This window comes from Rhinoraja longicauda, chromosome 38 (assembly GCF_053455715.1).
Source record: "Rhinoraja longicauda isolate Sanriku21f chromosome 38, sRhiLon1.1, whole genome shotgun sequence".
NCBI lineage: Eukaryota > Metazoa > Chordata > Chondrichthyes > Rajiformes > Arhynchobatidae > Rhinoraja > Rhinoraja longicauda.
In genome coordinates, this window is record NC_135990.1 from 14,527,273 (window position 1) to 14,546,770 (window position 19,498).

The window sequence follows — 19,498 nt, forward strand, 5'->3', positions numbered from 1 at the left end:
GGAGTAACTCAGCAGGTCAGGCAGCATCTAGGAGAGAGGGAATGGGTGACGTTTGTCTGAAGAAGGGTCTCGACCCGAAACGTCGCCCATTCCTTCTCTCCAAGATGCTGCCTGACCCACTGAGTTACTCCAGCATTTTGTGATACCTTCTAGAAGTATGTGTTTAGCACGTTTTGTACTGTGTTTACAACTCTATTGTGTTGCTGCAAGTAAGAATGCTTTAATGCGCCTGAATCAGAATGGAATGAGTTAGCATGTGGGAAGAGACAGATGGAAATGACTGTACTAGGGGTAGCACAGCGGTAGAGTTGCTGCCTTACAGCGCCAGGGACCCAGGTTCAATCCTGTCTGCAAGGGCTGTCTGGAAGGAGTTTGTACGTTCTCCCTGTGACCGCCTGAGTTTCCTCCCACACCCCAAAGCCGTACTGGTCTGTAGGTTAATTGGCAAACGGGAAAAATTATAAATTGTCCCTCGTGTGCTGGATAGTGCTAGTGATGGTGTATCGCTGGTTGGTGCGAACTCGGTGCGCCAAAGGGCCTGTTTCCACGCTGGGTCTCTAAAGTCTAAAATTTACTGTTCGAGCATGGAGCAACATTATCGTGGATATTCCCCGACCCTCTTCAGGAACCATCCAGACAATCTCATTCTTCATCTCTTTTCCCACGATTGTGAAATAATTTCTCCCGCGAATATCTATCCTACTGAAAGCGTTGAAATGAATCAGCTTTCATCTCGCCCCGTGGCCATGAGTTCTAGATCATATAAGAAAATAACTGCAGATGCTGGTACAAATCGATTGATTCACAAAATGCTGGAGTAACTCAGCAGGTCAGGCAGCATCTCGGGAGAAGGAATGGGTGACATTTCGGGTCGAGACCCTTCTTCAGACTGATGTCAGGGGGGCGGGAGCTTGATCATGACTGTTTGCGACGTACCTTTTACTCAAATCACCTTTCCCACCCCACCCCAGCAATTCCTTCATCCCCAGAGGGAAAGCTCGGAGGTGAAGCTAATTTCAGTTAATCTACACATACTTGAATTAGTTTAAACGATCGAGTTTGTGCTTACTGGAACATTAAACGTTTCACCTTTAAATATTAGAAAATATACATATTTTTGCATATACAGTGCACAATATACATTTACAATGAATTGGGAAGAATGTAAAAATATAAAAATGGTTGTGGCAGTCTCAGATTCACTTGGCCAACTTTGGAGATGTTCTGCAAGTGCGCAGCGTAGGGCAGCAAGAAGCCTGTGTGCTTCTGTGCTCACCAATGAGTCGAGTTGAATTTATTGCCGTGTGCCGATGTACAGTGAAGAGCTTTTGTTGCGCGCTAACTAGTCAGCAGGAAGACAATGCATGATTACAATCGAGCCATCCACAGTGTACAGATACATGATAAAGGAAATAACGTGAATAACATTTAGTGCAAGATAAAGTCCAGAAAAGTCCAATCAAAGATAGTCTGAGGGTGTCCAGCGAGGTAGATAGTAACTCAGGACTGCTCTCTAGATGTTGGTAGGATGGTTCAGTTGCCTGATAACAGCTGGGAAGAATCTGTCCCTGAATCTGGAGGTGTGCATTTTCACACTTCTCTACCTTTTGCCTGATGGGAGAGGGGAGGAGAGGGAGTGGCCGGGGTGCGACAGTCCTTGATTCTGCTGCTGGCCTTGCCGAGGCAGCGTGAGGTTTAAATGGAGTCAATGGAAAGGAGGTTGATTTGGGCCGTCTCCACAATTTTGTGCAAATAATTGCAGTCTTGCTGTTCCCCAACCGTGCTGTGATGCATCCTGATAAAATGCCTTTATGGATGCATAAAATGCTGTCAATTCAGCCAGCTTGGCGAGGCCGTGTGTTCTCTGCCTCAGAACTCAAGAAAAATGTATGCAAAAACACCAGGATAAACATAGATTACATTACATGTGTTCTGAAACAGAAGCAGAAAATAAAATTGAGGCAGATACCATACAAGGAACTGCAGATGTTGGTTTACCAAGAAAAAGATACAAAGTGCTGGAGGTCCGGAGAACATGAATAGGCAATGTTTAGAGCCAGGAGATGTAGGAAGCAGGGTCCCGACCTGAAACGTCACCTATCCATGTTCTCCAGAGATGTTGCCTGACCCGCTGAGTTACACCACCACTTTGTTACCTTTGAAACAAATACTATTTATTTTGTTGCAATAATATAGCATTGGGGCTCTGCAAATGGATTATTCCTGTCGGCAAACAGCAAAGACTCTTGTGTAACTTGAAGACCTTCATATGGAGTCTTGCTAACAATACTCAGGAAGCTTTATACATTGGACTTTTCACAGACCAGAAAACAGCACAACACGGATTTATGGTTCTTATAGTTTATTCTTACAACCTATTAAAAATGTACAGTTCATCAGTAGCATTTTGTGCGGGAATATTGTCACTAAAATACACCTGTCCTGGACACTTATTTGTACAATACCAAAAGTTCTGATTCTAAAACTGTCATAAGTTTCTTGGCTGCCCTTTAAAACTGTCAATCTCAAACCATCTACCACAGCTGTGGCCCAAGGTTTTACACTGGGGTCTGCTTCCAACAAATATCTTTATTTCACAGCGTTTCAAATACTCATCTTTTTTTCCTTTTCGGTTTGGGAGACCACATACAGTAGAAGACTGAGACAAGGCCAAATCGTGATAAAGCACGATCGACGGGAAAAAAAAAATAATGGACATTTACAAACAAACTGGGCTTGTAGAAAAAAAACAAAAAAACCCCATAACAAATGTGCAGGAAAAAGGCATTAGTGAATTAAATGAACAATGATGTCAGTGGATGGCTCTCGGTCTGAAAGGGCACATGTGTCATGTACATGAGATTAAGTTACAAAAAAGGTCCAAAAAATGAATACAATGATTATAAACCTAAAAGGATGGAACCAAGTGTGGTCGAAGGTAAATTGTCCATTCACAGCCAGTTGCGAAGTGCCAGTAGACAGTGTCTGAAATATACAGTACACCGAGCATGAAGGATGCCAGCCACTATCTCCACCGCTCCAACAGACCCAGATGCAACGCCATCCATGGGCGGGACCCAAAACGTGGTGCAGAGAAAGTCAAGTGACTGAACAGTTGTTATAACATCTTTCTGGCGACATAGTTCAAAATACCACCTTGTTTGTAAAAGGTGACTTCCATTTGATTGTCAAACTTTGCTGCAGCTTTGAATGCCTTTCCTGTGTTCGTCTGCAAGACAGAATATATGACAGCTTTTGATAATGAGGGCACACAATGAAGGTTTATTTCAAACTTTGCTGCACCCGTTCCTATGTTCGGCTGCAAATCTCCCCCCTGAAAACATTTGGAAGAAAACTGGCAGCCAGCAAAGCTTTGCCCATGGCTTTTCATTCAGTCACATACAGCACAGAAACAAACCCTTCAGCCCAAACCTTCAGCCTGAAGCAACATTGATGATGTAGGGGTTTTATGAAAACAGAAACCCTTGGTAGCCTTAGATAGATCAGCCAATGGGTAGGAATGTGCTGGTCGAATCCCTGATTTTGAAAAATCTATTCACTTTGAAACAAGATGATGCAAAAGCCCATGAATCAGCTCTGGGTGAGAGCCACAAATTGCTTGGAGGACACACAAGAAACTTTGATTCTAAAAGCTTGTCTAACCTCAAAAGTTGATCAAAAGAGTTGCACGGAACTCAACCCTGAATTTCAAAGATGACAAACCCTCCTAGAAATCATGAATTTAGGGGAGGGCACCAGTAATTGGGGAGTTAGGGGAGAGCACACAGAACATATTCTATGCCACCCAACTGACTTGAATTAAGGTGATGTGAGAGAACGTGAGAGAGTGAGCCAGTGTGAAAGAGAGGCGGTGTGTACCACTGATATTCAGAGACACTCAGTGACTATTGAATTAATCAAATAACCAAGCAAACCACTAGAACTAGAGTATAAGAAAATAACTGCAGATGTTGGTACAAATCAAAGGTATTTATTCACAAAATGCTGGAGTAACTCAGGTCAGGCAGCATCTCGGGTCGAGACACTTCTTCAGACTGATGTCAGGGGGGTGGGACAAAGGAAGGATATAGGTGGAGACAGGAAGATAGAGGGAGATCTGGGAGGGGGGGGGGGGGAAGAGAGGGACAGAGGAACTATCTAAAGTTGGAGAAGTCAATGTTCATACCACTGGGCTGCAAGCTGCCCAGGCGAAATATGAGGTGCTGTTCCTCCAATTTCCGGTGGGCCTCACTATGGCACTGGAGGAGGCCCATGACAGAAAGGTCAGACTGGGAATGGGAGGGGGAGTTGAAGTGCTCGGCCACCGGGAGATCAGATTGGCCAACGCGGACCGAGCGCAGGTGTTGAGCGAAGCGATCTAGAACTAGAGGGAATGGGTCAGCATGGACTCAGAGGACTGAAGGGCCTATTTCCATGCTGTATCTCTAAAACTACAATAAAGAGATAAGGAACTTCAAACTGTGCAAGATTGATTTCTAATTTTTAGTACAACATGCCTGCCAACACTGGAAATTTGAGAATAATGAGCATTCATGTAAAATGCCTTTCAAACAAACTCTTTCAACAAGGCACCGATGCTGTGCTTTTACAGTCTCTCCGTGCCAACTGTACTTCCTGCAAAGCTGGCATGCTGAGAAAGCAAAGCCGCCACTCGATCTACACTCTGTTCACTGGCACATTCCCTCGCCCACACTGTTCCAAACTGCCCCATTCTCAGCAGTTTTAGGCCGTTTATAATCAGGTCATGAATATCCAGAAAAGCATCAGGATGGATCCAATCCACACCCTGTGCCAATGTAGCCAATGTTAAGTGTGAGCCAGGCTGGATGACTTAGGAGAAAGAAACCTTCTGAGCAGGACTCCTGCCAAGGTGGCCTCTGCAGAAATACAAAGGGGCTCAGGGACTAGGCATTCAGACTTAACTGTGATGATGTTGTTGTCTAAACTGCCCCATGCCATATGTAAAGGATGGAAGGGACAATCCCAATGTTTAAGAAACATTTAGAGAGGTACATGGATAGGATAGGTTTGGAGGGATATGGACCAAACGCAGGCAGGTGGAACTAGTAAAGCTGGGACACGTTGGCCGGTGTGGGCAAGTTGGGCCTCTTTCCACACTGTATCACTCTGAGGAATTGTTCATCGGATATGTTGCCGACCTGGTCTGGGAGCGGCTGGGTAGGCAGTGATGATCGCGCAGTCAGTGGTCTGAAGGGGGCCGGGGAGTAGGGAACACAAACTAGATTGTGCAACCCCTCCTCACAGTATAACCAGGTAGATCCTGGGGAATGGATGCCACATCCCGGGGGAGGTGGCAGGTGAAGGGGAAAGTCAGCGGCCGTGAAGGGACTGCGGGCTCATCACCTGCGGCCAGGGAAAGTGCCCTGATGTTGAGCGGTGGCTTGGGCCTGCAGCAGTGCTGGAAGGAGCAGATGGCATCGCGCTACATCGCCAATCCGATGCCGCCAGGACACCGGGCCTCACAGTGAGGAACACACAAATTGCTCATCTCCTTAGGCCTGGATCGGATGTTGCAGAATTGGAGGTGCAAGATGATGCCGGAACATAGCCACTCTCACCATGCTGTTCCAGGAGAGGATGTATTGTACCCGTTTATGGTATGATTTGATGAACAACGCACAGATCAATCCTTGATCCAATGCACTTTCCCCAGAGTCCACTATGCTCTCTCTACACATGCTGACAATAAAGAAACCATTTATTCACAAAATGCTGGAATAACTCAGCAGGTCAGGCAGCATCTCGGGAGAGAAGGAATGGGTGACGTTTCGGGTCGAGACCCTTCTTACGTCTGAAGAAGGGTCTCGACCCGAAACGTCACCCATTCCTTCTCTCCCGAGATGCTGCCTGACCTGCTGAGTTACTCCAGCATTTTGTGAATAAATCGATTTGTACCAGCATCTGCAGTTATTTTCTTATAAAGAAACCATTGATCCATCTGGGAAAGAACAGGCAGCACAGCAATAAAGAGAAAGGACGATCCCATCTCTCGGGTGTTTCTAATAATTTGAATGTCTAAAAAATAGCTAGATATCATTTGTTTCTTGCTCGGTAGAGCATGATGAAGAAGAGGAAGAAAAAATATTCCTGGAGAAATTACTCATTGGCATTTACTCATAGGTCAGTACAGTGGCACAGCTGGTAGAGCCACTGCTTCACAGCGCCAGAGGCCCGGGTTCGATCCTGACCTCAGATGCTGTCTGTGTGGAGTTTACACGTTCTACCTTGGATAACTCCCAAAATTGTTCATCCTTGTCTGTCGAAAAAACTAGAACAGGAAAGGCGGCTCAACCGTGGCTGACGAGGGAAGTCAAGGATAGTGTAGGAAGAGGGATATAAATTGACCAGAAGAAGCAGCAAACCAGAGGACTGGGAGAAATTTAGAACTCCGAGGAGGACAAAGGGGTTAATTAAGAGGGGGGGGGGAAAGCATTAAAGAAAGCTTGTGGGAAATATAAAAACTGACTGTAAAAGTTTCTATAGGTATGTAAAAAGGAGAAGATTAGTGAAGACGAATGTAGATCCCTTACAGTCAGAAACAGGTGAATTTATAATGGGAAACGAGGAAATGGCAGAACAGTTAAACGAGTACTTTGGTTCTGTCTTCACTAAGGAAGGCACAAACAATCTCCCGGAAATACTAGGGGACCGAAGATCTAGTGGGAGGGAGAAACTGAATGGAATCCACATTAGTCAGAAAATGGTGTTAGGTAAACTGTTGGGACTGAAGGCTGATAAATCCCCAGGGCCAGATGGTCTGCATCCCAGAGTACTCAAGGAGGTGGCCCTAGAAATCGTGGATGCATCGGTGATCATTTTCCAATATTCTCTCGACTCTGGATCAGTTCCTGTGGATTGGAGGATAGCCAATGTAACTCCACTTTTTAAGAAAGGAGGGAGAGAGAAAACAGGGAATGAAAGACCAGTTAGCCTTACATTGGTAGTGGGGAAGATGCTGGAGTCGATTATTAAAGATGTTATAGCAGCGCATTTGGAAAGCTGTGACGGGATCGGTCAAAGTCAGCATGGATTTATGATGGGGAAATCATGCTTGACTAATCTTTTGGAATTTTTTGAGGATGTAACAAGTAGAATGGATAAGGGAGAGCCAGTGGATGTGGTGTATCTGGACTTTCAAAGCCTTTGACAAGGTCCCACACAAGAGATTAGTATGTAAAATTAGAGCACATGGTATTGGGGTAGGGTATTGACAAGGATAGAGAACTGGTTGGCAGACAGGAAGCAAAGGGTAGGAATTAACGGGTTCTTTTCAGAATGGCAGGCAGTGATGCCGCAAGGCTCAGTGCGGCTGTTTACAATATATATATATTAACGATTTAGACGAGGGAATTAAATGTAACATCTAGGTTTGCGGATGACACAAAGCTGGGTGGCAGTGTGAGCTGCGAGGAGGATGCTATCAGGCACCAGGGTGACTTGGATAGGTTGGGTGAGTGGGCAGATGCATGGCAGATGCATTATAATGTGGATAAATGTAAGGTTATCCACTTTGGTGGCAAGAACAGGAAGGCAGATTATTATCCGAATGGTGTCAGATTAGGAGAAGGGGAGGTGCAACAAGACCTGGGTGTGCTTGTACATCAATCACTGAAAGTAAGCATGCAGGTACAGCAGGCAGTGAAGAAACCTAATGACATGTTGACCTTCGTTTCAAGAGGATTTGAGTTTAGGAACAAGGAGGTCCTACTGCAGTTGTACAAGGCCCTGGTGAGACCTCACCTGGAGTATTATGTGCAATTTTGGTCTCCTAATTTGAGGAAGGACATTATTGCAGCATTGCTTTACCCGGTTAATTCCCGGGATGCAGAACTGACGTATGATGAAAGAATGGGTCGACTGGGCTTGTATTCGCTGGAATTTAGAAGGATGAGAGGGGATCTTATAGAAACATAAAAATCTTAGAGGATTGGACAGGGTAGATGCAGGAAAAATGTTCCCGATGTTGGGGGAGTCCAGAACCAAGAGTCACAGTTTAAGAATAAAGGGGTAGGCCATTTAGCACTGAGATGAGGAAAACCTTTTTCACCCAGAGATGTGAATCTGTGGAATTCTCTGCCAGTGGAGACCAATTCACTGGATGTTTTCAAGAGAGAGTTAGATTTAGCTCTTAGGGTTAAGGGAATCAAGGAATATGGGGAAAAAGCCAGAACGGGGTACTGATTTTAGATGATCAGCCATGATCATATTGAATGGCGATCTGGCTCGAATGGCCTACTCCTGCACCTATTTTCTATGTTTCTATGTTTCTTCCTGCGACTGCGTGGACTCCTTCCCACATCTCAAAAATGTGCAGGTTTGTAGGTTAATTGGCCCTCGTGTGTAGGGAGTGGATGGGAAAGTGGAATAACATGCAACTAGTGTGAATGGGTGATTGATGGACTCGATGGGCTGAAGGACCCGTTTCCATGCTGTATCTCTGAAACCAAAACCCCATCTTATCTGTACCTGGCAAAGCGAAGGAGCATGCAATGAAACTAATAATCTGCACTGGATTTTCTGCCCGTACCGTTATATCCACTGTTACTCCTGGAGACAGCTCTTTAGGGATAATTATTGTGTAACGCTCCTTTCCCGTGAGTCCCAGCTTAGCTACAGTTTCACCCGGAAGGAACTGAAGGGGAATGATACCCATTCCAATCAAGTGGTTCTTGTGCATCTTCTCATAGCTCTCCGCAAGGATGGCCTTCACTCCCTGCAAAGGATGAAACAGACAGTTAGAGCAGCAATTTAACGCAAAATTCAACGGCAGTTATCTTGCAAAGTGTGCGGGAACGAGTTGTACCAGCAAATAAGGCCCTTTGGCAGCCCAGTCCCTCGAACTACCCGAGCCGTATTTCTTCCCGGCTAAGATGATTAATGGGAAGCCCTCTCTCTGGTAGCGTTCTGCTGCGTCAAACACATCGAGCTGCAAAGGTACAAAGGACAAAGCCTCGGTGAAAGGGAAAATGAAAACAGCTTTACGGTTAACACATCAATGACCCCAAGTGCTTACCGTTTGTCCTGATGGGATGTGCAATGTTTTAGGTGCAGTTTTGCCAATAAATTTGTTGAGCAGCCTGATGTTGGCGAAGGTCCCTCTTGTCATCACAGCATCGTTGCCCCTTCTCGCTCCGTAGGAATTAAACTCACGGGGAGTGAGGCTGAAGGTTTAAAACAAAAGGACTTGCAAACCAATTATTGTTTTCATGGTTGAAATTCAGTCTGAAAACTGGGCTATTGGTTTGAATCATTTTACGGTGAGGGAACTATTGGTAAAGCTTCAGTGATTAATCCAACTGTGTGGTTAATCCAACAATGTGAACTGCAGAACACGGTGAGCTGTTCTACAAATGGGAAGTAGCACCTCCCAAAGACAGTCCGAGGCTTTGCACTCTTATTTGTTTCACACAAGAGACACGCTGTGCAGAGAAATCCATTTTTTGCTACTGGAGCTCCACAAGCCGCCTGGCTTAATGATCCTTTAATGCTGCCAGCCAAACCGGCAGCAAAAATATAATGGAAACAGCAAAAAGTGATTTAGTTTAGAGACACAGCATGGAAACAGGGCCTTCAGTGACCATCGCTTGCCCACTTTCTCAACCACTAGGGGCAATTTACAGAGGTCCAATTAACCTACAAACCTGCCTTTCCATGTGATGTGGGAGGAAACCGGAGGAAACCCACCCAGTCACAGGATGAAGGTGCAAACTCCATACAGACAACAACCGAGCCCAGGATCCAACCCAAGACTCGCGCTGTGAGGAAGAGGCTCAACCAGCTGCACCAGTGTGTTACCTATTTATAAGCCATCTCTCCTCAGTAACAAAGTTCTGCCCTTGATAAAGGATAGGAGAGTTTTTGGCTGGATACAACAATGCATACAGGCATCCCAGGTTACAAACACCCGATTTACAGACACCCCTCTCTACGGGCAAGTACCCTTAATGTTATTATATTCAACCATACGACATGTGGTTGTTCCAGTGAATTGTAACTAATTCCCCCCACTCCTCCCTTGATAATTGTTCTTATTATTTATGTGCTTTTGATGCCATTCATTAGAATGCTGTGAGGGTGAGTGCATCTGACCCATAGTCAATACCAACTTATGAAGCTCTAAAAACAAAACAGAACCCGCTTGTTACGTGGCCAGTCATTTTACTAATATTTCCACTCATCATTACTGAATCTAAATAGAATTTTCTATTACTTCTATCTCATACATTTGTTGGTACAAATCCAAAATTCTCATTAGACATGATTCAATTTATGAGCAAACCGGTTTTAAGCTGCTGTTCCTGTTATTAAAAATCATATCCTTTGGATAACTGCCAAATGCAGATGGAATGGGTGCAGTATCTCCCCATCTCCTAGTGAAGAAAATTGCAGCACAGAAAGTCTCAATTTAACGTATTAAATTCCTGCTGGCTGTGAGAAGAGTTACTAAACAATTTCAGCCGCTCTTGTGGGATTGAAGCAACTAATTTACTGTACTAAGGGCTCCTCCCTCAGGCAAAGTTTTAGTTTAGTTTAGAGATCTAGCGCGGAAAAAGGCCCTTCGGCCCTGCGAGTCCGTGCCGACCAGTAACCCCTGTACACGAGCATTATCCTACATGCTAGGGACGATTCACAATCTTTACCAAAGTTAATTAACCTACAAACCTGCACGTCTTTGGAATGTGGGAGGAAACTGGAGCACCCAGGGAAAACCTACGCAGTCACAGGAAGAATGTACAAAAAGGTACAGACAGCACCAATAGTCTGAAGAAGGGTCTCTACCCGAAACGTCACCCATTCCTTCTCTCCCAAGATGCTGCCTGACCTGCTGAGTTACTCCAGCATTTTGTGAATAAATACCTTCGATTTATACCAGCATCTGCAGTTATTTTCTTATACCAATAGTCAGGATGGGTGCAGTCTGCACGGATTTTGTACCCGGGTCTCTAGCGTGAACGGCAACAACTCTACCGCTACATCACCCCAAAATGACCCCAACTTCTAAACATGGAAAGAGTGCAGCACAGGAACTGGCCCTTTAGCCCACAACGCCATGCACTGGGGAATTTACTCTGGCTGGACAAATTCTTCCAACTCCTTCGACCAACAACTTTAATCTATAATTTTTAAGAGTACACACGAGTTTCCAAATTTTAAAAGATTTGGAAAATTAAAGGCTCTGGCCCTGAAAGAGTAAAAAAAGACAAAGTGCTGGGGCAACCGTGGGTCAGGCAGCATCTGGGAAGAACATGGATAGGTGACATTTCATGTGACCCGAAACATCACCTTTCCTTGTTTTCCGGAGATGCTGCCTGCACCGCTGAGTTAATCCAGCACTTTGTGTCTTTTTTTTGTAAACCAGCACCTGCGGTTCCTTGTATCGCCTTGAAGTGCTTCATTTCAGATTTTCAGTAACCGCTTATTTTTCTTTTTAAATGAATAGAAACATAGAAAATAAGTGCAGGAGGAGGCCATTTGGCCCTTCGAGCCAGCACCGCCATACATTGTGATCACAGCTGCCCATCTACAATCAGTAACCCGTGCCTGCCTTCTCCCCATATCCCTTGTTTCCGCTAGCCCCTCAAGCTCTATCTAACTCTCTTTTAAATTCATCCAGTGAATTGGCCTCCACTGCCCTCTGTGGCAGAGAATCCCACAAATTCACAACTCTCTGGGTGAAAAGGTTTCTTCCCACCTCAGTTTTAAATGGCCTCCCCTTTATTCTGAGACTGTGTCCCCTGATTCTGGATTAACTCAATTGAATTAATTTGTTTATTTACAGATACGTCTGACTTTGATCTTGATTTTTTAAATAATGGATCCAATGCTCTCATTTTAAACTCCATTCTTTGACAGTAACAGAGTGAAAATGCTATCCCCCGACCAGGAAGCACTCACCCCCTGGAGGTCAGGTACCGAGCGGCAGCGCTGTTGCGGGCAATGCTGCCAGCAGGAGAGATGTGGTCGGTGGTGACAGAATCGCCCAGGTATAGCAGCACATGGGCATCTTCAATGGACTGCGGACAGCTGGGTTCCTTGGTCTACGGAAAGAGAAAGAGCAAGAGAAGAGGAGTTCACACAGGGAGCAAGCACATAAATAACTGTGGCCACGATTGGAGTGAAGACAAATGTTTGGAGTAACTCAGCGACTGGGAGAGCTTCGCTGGAGGACACAGAAGCAGCAATTCGGGTCAGGATCCTTCCTCTCACTGATTCTGAAACTGGAAAAGAGGTGGAGGTGGGACAAAGCCAGCAAGTGATAGGTGGATACAGGTGATGGAGGGGGCACGACAGCACTGTGGGTTCTACGCAAGATTCTGGCATCTGCAACTCCTTCTACCAACAACTTTAAACCTAGAATTTTTTTAAAGAGAGACACGGGCTATTCAAAAAGATTTGGAAAATTTTGTGTCTGGGTTTTATTGGATACACATTTTATGTAATCGTTTCTCATACTGGTAGCACCTACGGTCTCCAGAATGGGGGATCATATAGGTTACAGGCTGGTGCAGAAACAGAATAGGCAGTGATTTCACAGCTAAACATTTTGACTGTTGACATTTGGGATTTGATTCTAGCCTTGGTTTGCATTCATACTACACTGGGACTGAAAACACTGACTTCACTGTGAACTGGAAAAAAATACAACTTATTCATTATACTCCATTTAAAGCTTGGTTTCAATCTGGCTACAAAAACCCAGCATAATCTTCCGGAATAGCAGCTTATATTTTCATGCAAGTGTAAATTATTTTTTAAAAGAGTGTTTATCAAGGAGATGTTCTCCAATATTGTTTAATCAGCCATTCTTATCATGGTGTTCAAAATTCACGTAGGAGCAGAATAAGCAAATCCATTTCCCATCGTTTGAACAAAACGTACTCAGTCTCAGCTAAACACAATGAACTGAACTCCACTAGTACAACATCCTGCAGTTACTTTCCAATCAAGGACAACATCGTACCACAGCTGTGCCCTGAAACTTAATTAGCCGACTGCCTGCTTTCATCTTCTGTAGGTTGAAGGTGAAAGCTCTCAATTACCAAGCCACAGGTTCCTGAAGAGAAACTAGAAACTGGCTTGAAGGTCCTTTTGCAGACTGCAAGGTGAAGCTCTTCTGCAGATGAAAGTGGCAATCCGCAAGTGCTTCCAGGTCATCTTTACTATAATTTACCATAAAATCAAACTCCATACAAACTTGTTTACAGTAGTTCATCAGCTCATAAGTGACGGTCACGGGTCAGGTTGCACCAACATCCTAGTGGGAAGGTTTGCTAATGCTATATGGGAGGGTTTAAACCAAAGATGATAGAGGAGCAAGATGAACCACTCCGTCGAAATCGCCTATACTGAAGTGTGGTACGCAAAGGAGCCTAACAGCCGCCATTTTAGTAGGCATGCCTTTTTAGTTCACCATTTTAGTTCGCTATGCCCCTTGCAGTGTAATCAGTGTTTTGGGGAATAATATGTGTGATGATACCATAAAAATGCAGAATATATCTCATCTATCAATTCACAGATTTTTGTTATTTTTCTTTTTAAATGTTTCTGCAAGTTTCTGCCTCCTAAAATGGCGCCGTGACATACTACGGTTTTTAGGGTTGAGTGGTCTATCTCTCTGCTCTATTATCTTTCGTTTAAACTAGATTGGCAGGGGGGGTGGGATCTCGAGCAGGACAGAGGCACGTGAAAGGCTAGACGTTGGTATGGAGGGTGGCGAGGGAAAGGTTAGTGGACAGAATAGGCAGGCGAAAGGCGGAGAGCAAGGAAGGAGGGTCGGTTTGCGGCACGGTAGCGCAGCGGTAGAGTTGCTGCTTTACAGCGAATGCAGCGCCGGAGACTCAGGTTCGATCCTGACTACGGGTGCTGTACTATATCATCATCATATCATATATATACAGCCGGAAACAGGCCTTTTCGGCCCTCCAAGTCCGTGCCGCCCAGCGATCCCCGTACATTAACACTATCCTACACCCACTAGGGACAATTTTTACATTTACCCAGCCAATTAACCTACATACTGTAAGGAGTTTGTACGTTCTCCCCGTGACCTGCGTGGGTTTTCTCCGAGATCTTCGGTTTCCTCCCACACTCCAAAGACGTACAGGTATGTAGGTTAATTGACTGGGTAAATGTAAAAATTGTCCCTAGTGTGTGTAGGATAGTGTTAATAGTGTTAGTGTGTGGGGATCGCTGGGCGGCGCGGACTTGGTGGGCCGAAAAGGCCTGTTTCCGCGCTGTATATATGAAATGAAATGAAATGAAAATGAAAATGCACGTATTTTAATGCAAGGGTAAGGCAGATGAGCTTAGGGTATTGATAGGTATGAGCGACTGGGATGTTGTAGCCATGACTGAAACCTGGTTAAGGGACGGGTAGGACTGGCAGCTCAATGTTTTGGGGTACAGGAGCTTCAGGATAGAAAGGGTGAAAAGAAAAAAATAGGAGGGGGAAGTTGCATCGTTGGTTAAGGAGGATGTCATGGCTGTGGACAGAGGTGACATTATGAATGGTTTGTCTTGTGAGGCTATATGGGTGGAGCTGGGGAACAAGAAAGGGATGGTCACCTTGTTAGGAGTGTACTACAGACCCCCAAATATCAAGGGAATTAGAAGAGCAAATGTGCCGGGAGATTGCAGACAGCTGCAGGTCAAATAAATTTGTTGTTGTTGGAGATTTTAAACTTTCCCAAAATAGACTGGATAAATCATAGCGTGAAGGGTTTAGATGGGGTGCAATTCCTCAAAAGTGTTCAGGAGAGTTTTGTTAAGCGGTCGGTATGTGGAGGCCCCCACACATGAGAGGGCAACGCTGGATCTAATATTGGGAAATTGGGAAGGGCAAGTTAATGAAGGGTGTGTGGAGGAGCCTTTTGGGATCAGTGACCACAGTTCGATTAGGTTTAAGATAGTTATGGATAGGGACAGAGAGGGTCCACGCGTTAAACTGCTCAACTGGGGTAAGGCCAACTTTGAGGGTGTGAGAGAAGGTCTCGCTCAAGTTGACTGGAGCAAGTTATTTGAGGGGAAAGGAACATCGGCCAAGTGGGATGTTTTTAAAAGTGTACTGAAGAAAGCTCAGGATATGTACAGTGCCCTCCATAATGTTTCGGACAAAGACCCATCATTTATTCATTTGCCTCTGTGCTCCACAATTTGAGATTTGTAATAGAAAAAAATCACATGGTTAAAGTGCACATTGTCAGATTTTTTTTAAAGAGTATTTTTATACATATTGATTTCACCATGTGGGAATTACAGCAGTGTTTATACATAGTCCTCCCATTTCAGGGCACCATAATGTTTGTAGCAATGTCATGTCAATGAAAGTAGTCATGTTTAGTATTTTGTTGCAAATGGTGGATGGAATTTAATACAGAAAAGTGTGAGGTGTTGCATTTTGGGACGTCAAACAAGGGCAGGACCTACACATTAAATGGTAGGCCTCTGTGTAGTGCTGTAGAGCAGAGGGATTTAGGAGTACAGGTGCATGGTTCCTTGAAGGTCGAGTCGCAGGTAGATCAGGTGGTCAAAAAGGCTTTTGGCACTTTGCCCTTCATCAGTCAGAGTATTGAGTATAGAAGTTGGGAGGTCATGTTGCAGTTGTATAAGACGTCAGTGAGACCGCATTTAGAATATTGTGTTCAGTTCTGGGCTCCATGTTATAGAAAAGATATTGTCAAGCTTGAAAGGGTTCAGAAAAGATTTACAAGGATGTTGCCAGGACTAGAGGGTGTGAGCTATAGGGAGAGGTTGAGTAGGCTGGGTCTCTATTCCATGGAGTGCAGGGGGACGAGGGGAGATCTTAAAGAGGTGTACAAAATCATGAAAGGAATAGATCGGGTAGATGCAAAGTCTTTTGCCCAGAGTAGGGGAATCGAGGACCAGAGGACATAGGTTCAAGGTGAAGGGGAAAAGATTTAATAGGAATCCGAGGGGTAACTTTTTCACACAAAGGGTGGTGGGTGTATGGAATAAGCTGCCAGAGAAGGTAGTTGAGGCTGGGACTATCCCATTGTTTAAGAAACAGTTAGACAGGTACATGGATAGGACAGGTTTGGAGGAATATGGACCAAGCGCAGGCAAGTGGGACTAGTTGGTGGTGTGGGCAAGTTGGGCCGAAGGGCCTGTTTTCACACTGTATCAATCTATGACTATGATAGGGACAGAATTAGGTCATTCAGTCCATCAACTAAATCATGGCTGATGTATCTCTCCCTCCTAACCCCATTCATCTGCCTTCTCCCCATAATCCCTGACACCCGTACTAATCAAGAATCTATCTATCTCTGCCATAAAAATATCTATTGCCTGGGCCTCCACAGCCTTCTGTGGCAAATAATTCCACAGACTCACCACCCTCTGACTAAAGAAATTCCTCCTCATCTCCTTCCGAAAGGAATGTTCTCTAATTCTTTAATTGTGGCTATGACCTCTGGTCTTAGACTCTCGCACTTCGTAGAAACATCCTCTCCACATCCACTCTGTCCAAGCCTTTCACTATTCGGTAAGTTTCAATGTGGTCCCCCCCTCATTCTTCTAAACTTAAGCGAGTACAGGCCCAGTGCCATCAAACGCTCATCAAATGTTCTGTTATCCTATTGTCTCATCTACTTGTTATACACAAGGGCCAATTTACAGAGGCCAATTAACCTACAAACCTGCACGTCTTTGGGGTGTGGGAAGAAACCCATGCAGTTACAGGGAGAACATGCAAACGCCGCCAGGATCGAAACATGGTCTCTGGTGCTGTGAGGCATCAGCTCTACCAGCTGTGTCACCAAGTGATAAGATCAACACGAACACAGTGGCAAATATAGAAACCGCAATCCGTTTATTAAAATATTACTTACAAGTTTATCAAAAAATGAAGGACATCTGATGTAGGTTGACTTTGAATCCCATGGATAGAGAAGTGACTCTGGAGCTTCCAAGGCATTCCAGCGATTATTTCCTTTCTAGGGTGGAAAGAAAATATTTCAGCTGAATACAATTGACATTAACAAATTCCTTTAAAAACTATGGAACTAAAAAGTTCTGAAGAGGTGTGCTGACCCAAAACATCATCTTCCCATTCCCTCCATGCCACCTGACCTGCTGAGTCCTTTCAGCACTTAGTATTCAACTAAATATTTTGCATTTCTCCTAATCTAACAATAGAAGAGAGGAATTAAGTCTGCGTGTTATGTGTAGAAAGGAACTGCAGATGCTAGACCGAATAACACAAAATGCTGGAGTAACTTAACGGGACAGGCAGCATCTCTGGAAAGAAGGAATGGGTGATGTTTCAGATTGAGACCCTTCTTCAGACTACAAGACTGAATTACTCCAGCTTCTTGTGTGTATCTATGGTTTAAACCAGCGTTTGCAGTTCCTTCCTACATATTAAGAGAATTATAGTGTAAGAAAATAACTGCAGATGCTGGTACAAATCGAAGGTATTTATTCACAAAATGCTGGAGTAACTCAGCAGGTCAGGCAGCATCTCAGGAGAGAAGGAATGGGTGACGTTTCAGGTCGAGACCCTTCACCCGAAACGTCACCCATTCCTTCTCTCCTGAGATGCTGCCTGACCTGCTGAATTACTCCAGCATTTTGTGAATAAATACCTATTAAGAGAATTAGTGCATCTTAGTTTTGCTCTGTTTTTCCCTCTAGAAGAATGACTAACCTCTAATTTTTCTCTCAGTTCTCTGAACATGGATGGGATCACTTGTTGCTCCTCCACCTTCTGGATCTCCTCTCTGCTCGGCCAAATGTCTTGCAGGTAAATTTCTTTCCCGTTGGAGTTTACACCTTATAAATAGTGGTAAAAATTACATTCATTTTTTTACCTTAATCAAAATGAAGCTTTAAAAGCGTCAAAGGTCACTGACAGACCACATGCTTACCTAGAGACTCAGTTTCAAAGTCTATGTTAACTGTGCCAGCAATGGCGTAAGCCACTACTAGCGGAGGAGAGGCCAGGTAGTTGGCACGAATGCAGTCACAGAGGCGCCCTTCAAAGTTTTTATTTCCAGATAAAATTCCACATGCAACCAAGTCACCCTGTCCCAAAGAGGGAAAGAGAGCAAGTCAGCTAGTTGATCACATATAATTTTTAGTAAACCAGAGGATTACCACAAAATGGAATCACATTTAAACGCTACTACACAGTTAAGTTAACATCTGTAACAGATCCAACACCATCTCAGGAGATATGGCATTTAATTCAGATGGGTGCCGGATATTGTGTTTTGGGAAGTCAAACCAGGGTAGGACTGTCAGAGTGAACAGTAGGAGCCTAGGGAGTATTGTTGAGCAGAAGGACCTAGGAGTGTAATTACATTCCCTGAAGATGGCGTCATGGGTAGACAAGAGTGGTGATGACGGATTTTGGTACACTCGCGTTTATCGGTAAGGGTATTAGACAATAGACAATAGGTGCAGGAGTAGGCCATTCGGCCCTTCGAGCCAGCACCACCATTCAATGTGATCATGGCTGATCATTCTCAATCAGTACCCCGTTCCTGCCTTCTCCCCATACCCCCAGACTCCGCTATCCTTAAGAGCTCTATCTAGCTCTCTCTTGAATGCATTCAGAGAATTGGCCTCCACTGCCTTCTAAGGCAGTGAATTCCACAAATTTACAACTCTCTGACTGAAAACGTTTTTCCTCATCTCCGTTCTAAATGGCCTACCCCTTATTCTTAAACTGTGGCCCCTGGTTCTGGACTTCCCCAACATTGGGAACATGTTTCCTGCTTCTAACGTGTCCAACCCCTTAATAATCTTATATGTTGTGTATTGAAGTTGGGACGTTAGGCTATACAAGGCCGCACTATTCAGGTCACCCTGCTGTCAGGAAGCTGCCATTAGAAAAGAATGTCAAAAAGATTTACATCAAGGATGTTGCCAGAACTCGAGGACCTGAGCCATAGGGAGAGGCTGGGCAGACAGGACCTTTATTCCCCAGAGTGTAAGGGGAATCAAGAACTCGAGGGCCTAGGTATGTAGGTTAATTGGCTGGGTAAATGTAAAAATTGTCCCTAGTGGGTGTAGGATAGTGTTAATGTATGGGGATCACTGGGCGGCACGGACTTGGAGGGCCGAAAAGGCCTGTTTCCGGCTGTATATATATGATGATGATGATGATGATGATTAAGGCTAGAGGGGAAAATTTTAATAGGAACACGAGGGGCAACTTTTTCCAACACAGTGGGTGGTGGTTATATGGAAAGAGATGCCAGACAAAATGGGCGAGGGAGCTACAATAATAATATTTAAAAGACAGTGAAGGATTAGAAGACTTCGGGTTAAATGCTGGCAAATGGGACAAGCTTAGATGGGGCATCTTTGTCGGCATGACCAAGGTGGGCCGAAGGGCCTGTTTCCAAGCTGTGTTACTCTGGAACCACAACTTAGAGAACAATAGCAATGTGCATAAATCATGCTCAATAACAAGCAAGCAAAACCATTC

General features: G+C 44.6%; 1 protein-coding gene across 1 annotated transcript in view; it reads right to left on the reverse strand.

Annotated features, from left to right (window-relative positions):
• Positions 1–176: 176 nt before the first annotated feature.
• ireb2 (iron-responsive element binding protein 2) overlaps positions 177–19,498 on the reverse strand; it is a 73,707-nt gene continuing 54,385 nt past the window's right edge. The window contains exons 15-22 of the mRNA XM_078430017.1: positions 17,931–18,087; positions 17,711–17,835; positions 16,893–16,997; positions 11,938–12,080; positions 9,056–9,203; positions 8,846–8,968; positions 8,570–8,755; positions 177–3,229 (exon numbers count right to left, since the gene is read on the reverse strand). Of these exons, the coding sequence (XP_078286143.1) occupies positions 3,119–3,229; positions 8,570–8,755; positions 8,846–8,968; positions 9,056–9,203; positions 11,938–12,080; positions 16,893–16,997; positions 17,711–17,835; positions 17,931–18,087 (1,098 nt within the window). The 3' untranslated portion in view covers positions 177–3,118. The remainder of the gene's footprint in view (positions 3,230–8,569; positions 8,756–8,845; positions 8,969–9,055; positions 9,204–11,937; positions 12,081–16,892; positions 16,998–17,710; positions 17,836–17,930; positions 18,088–19,498) is intronic.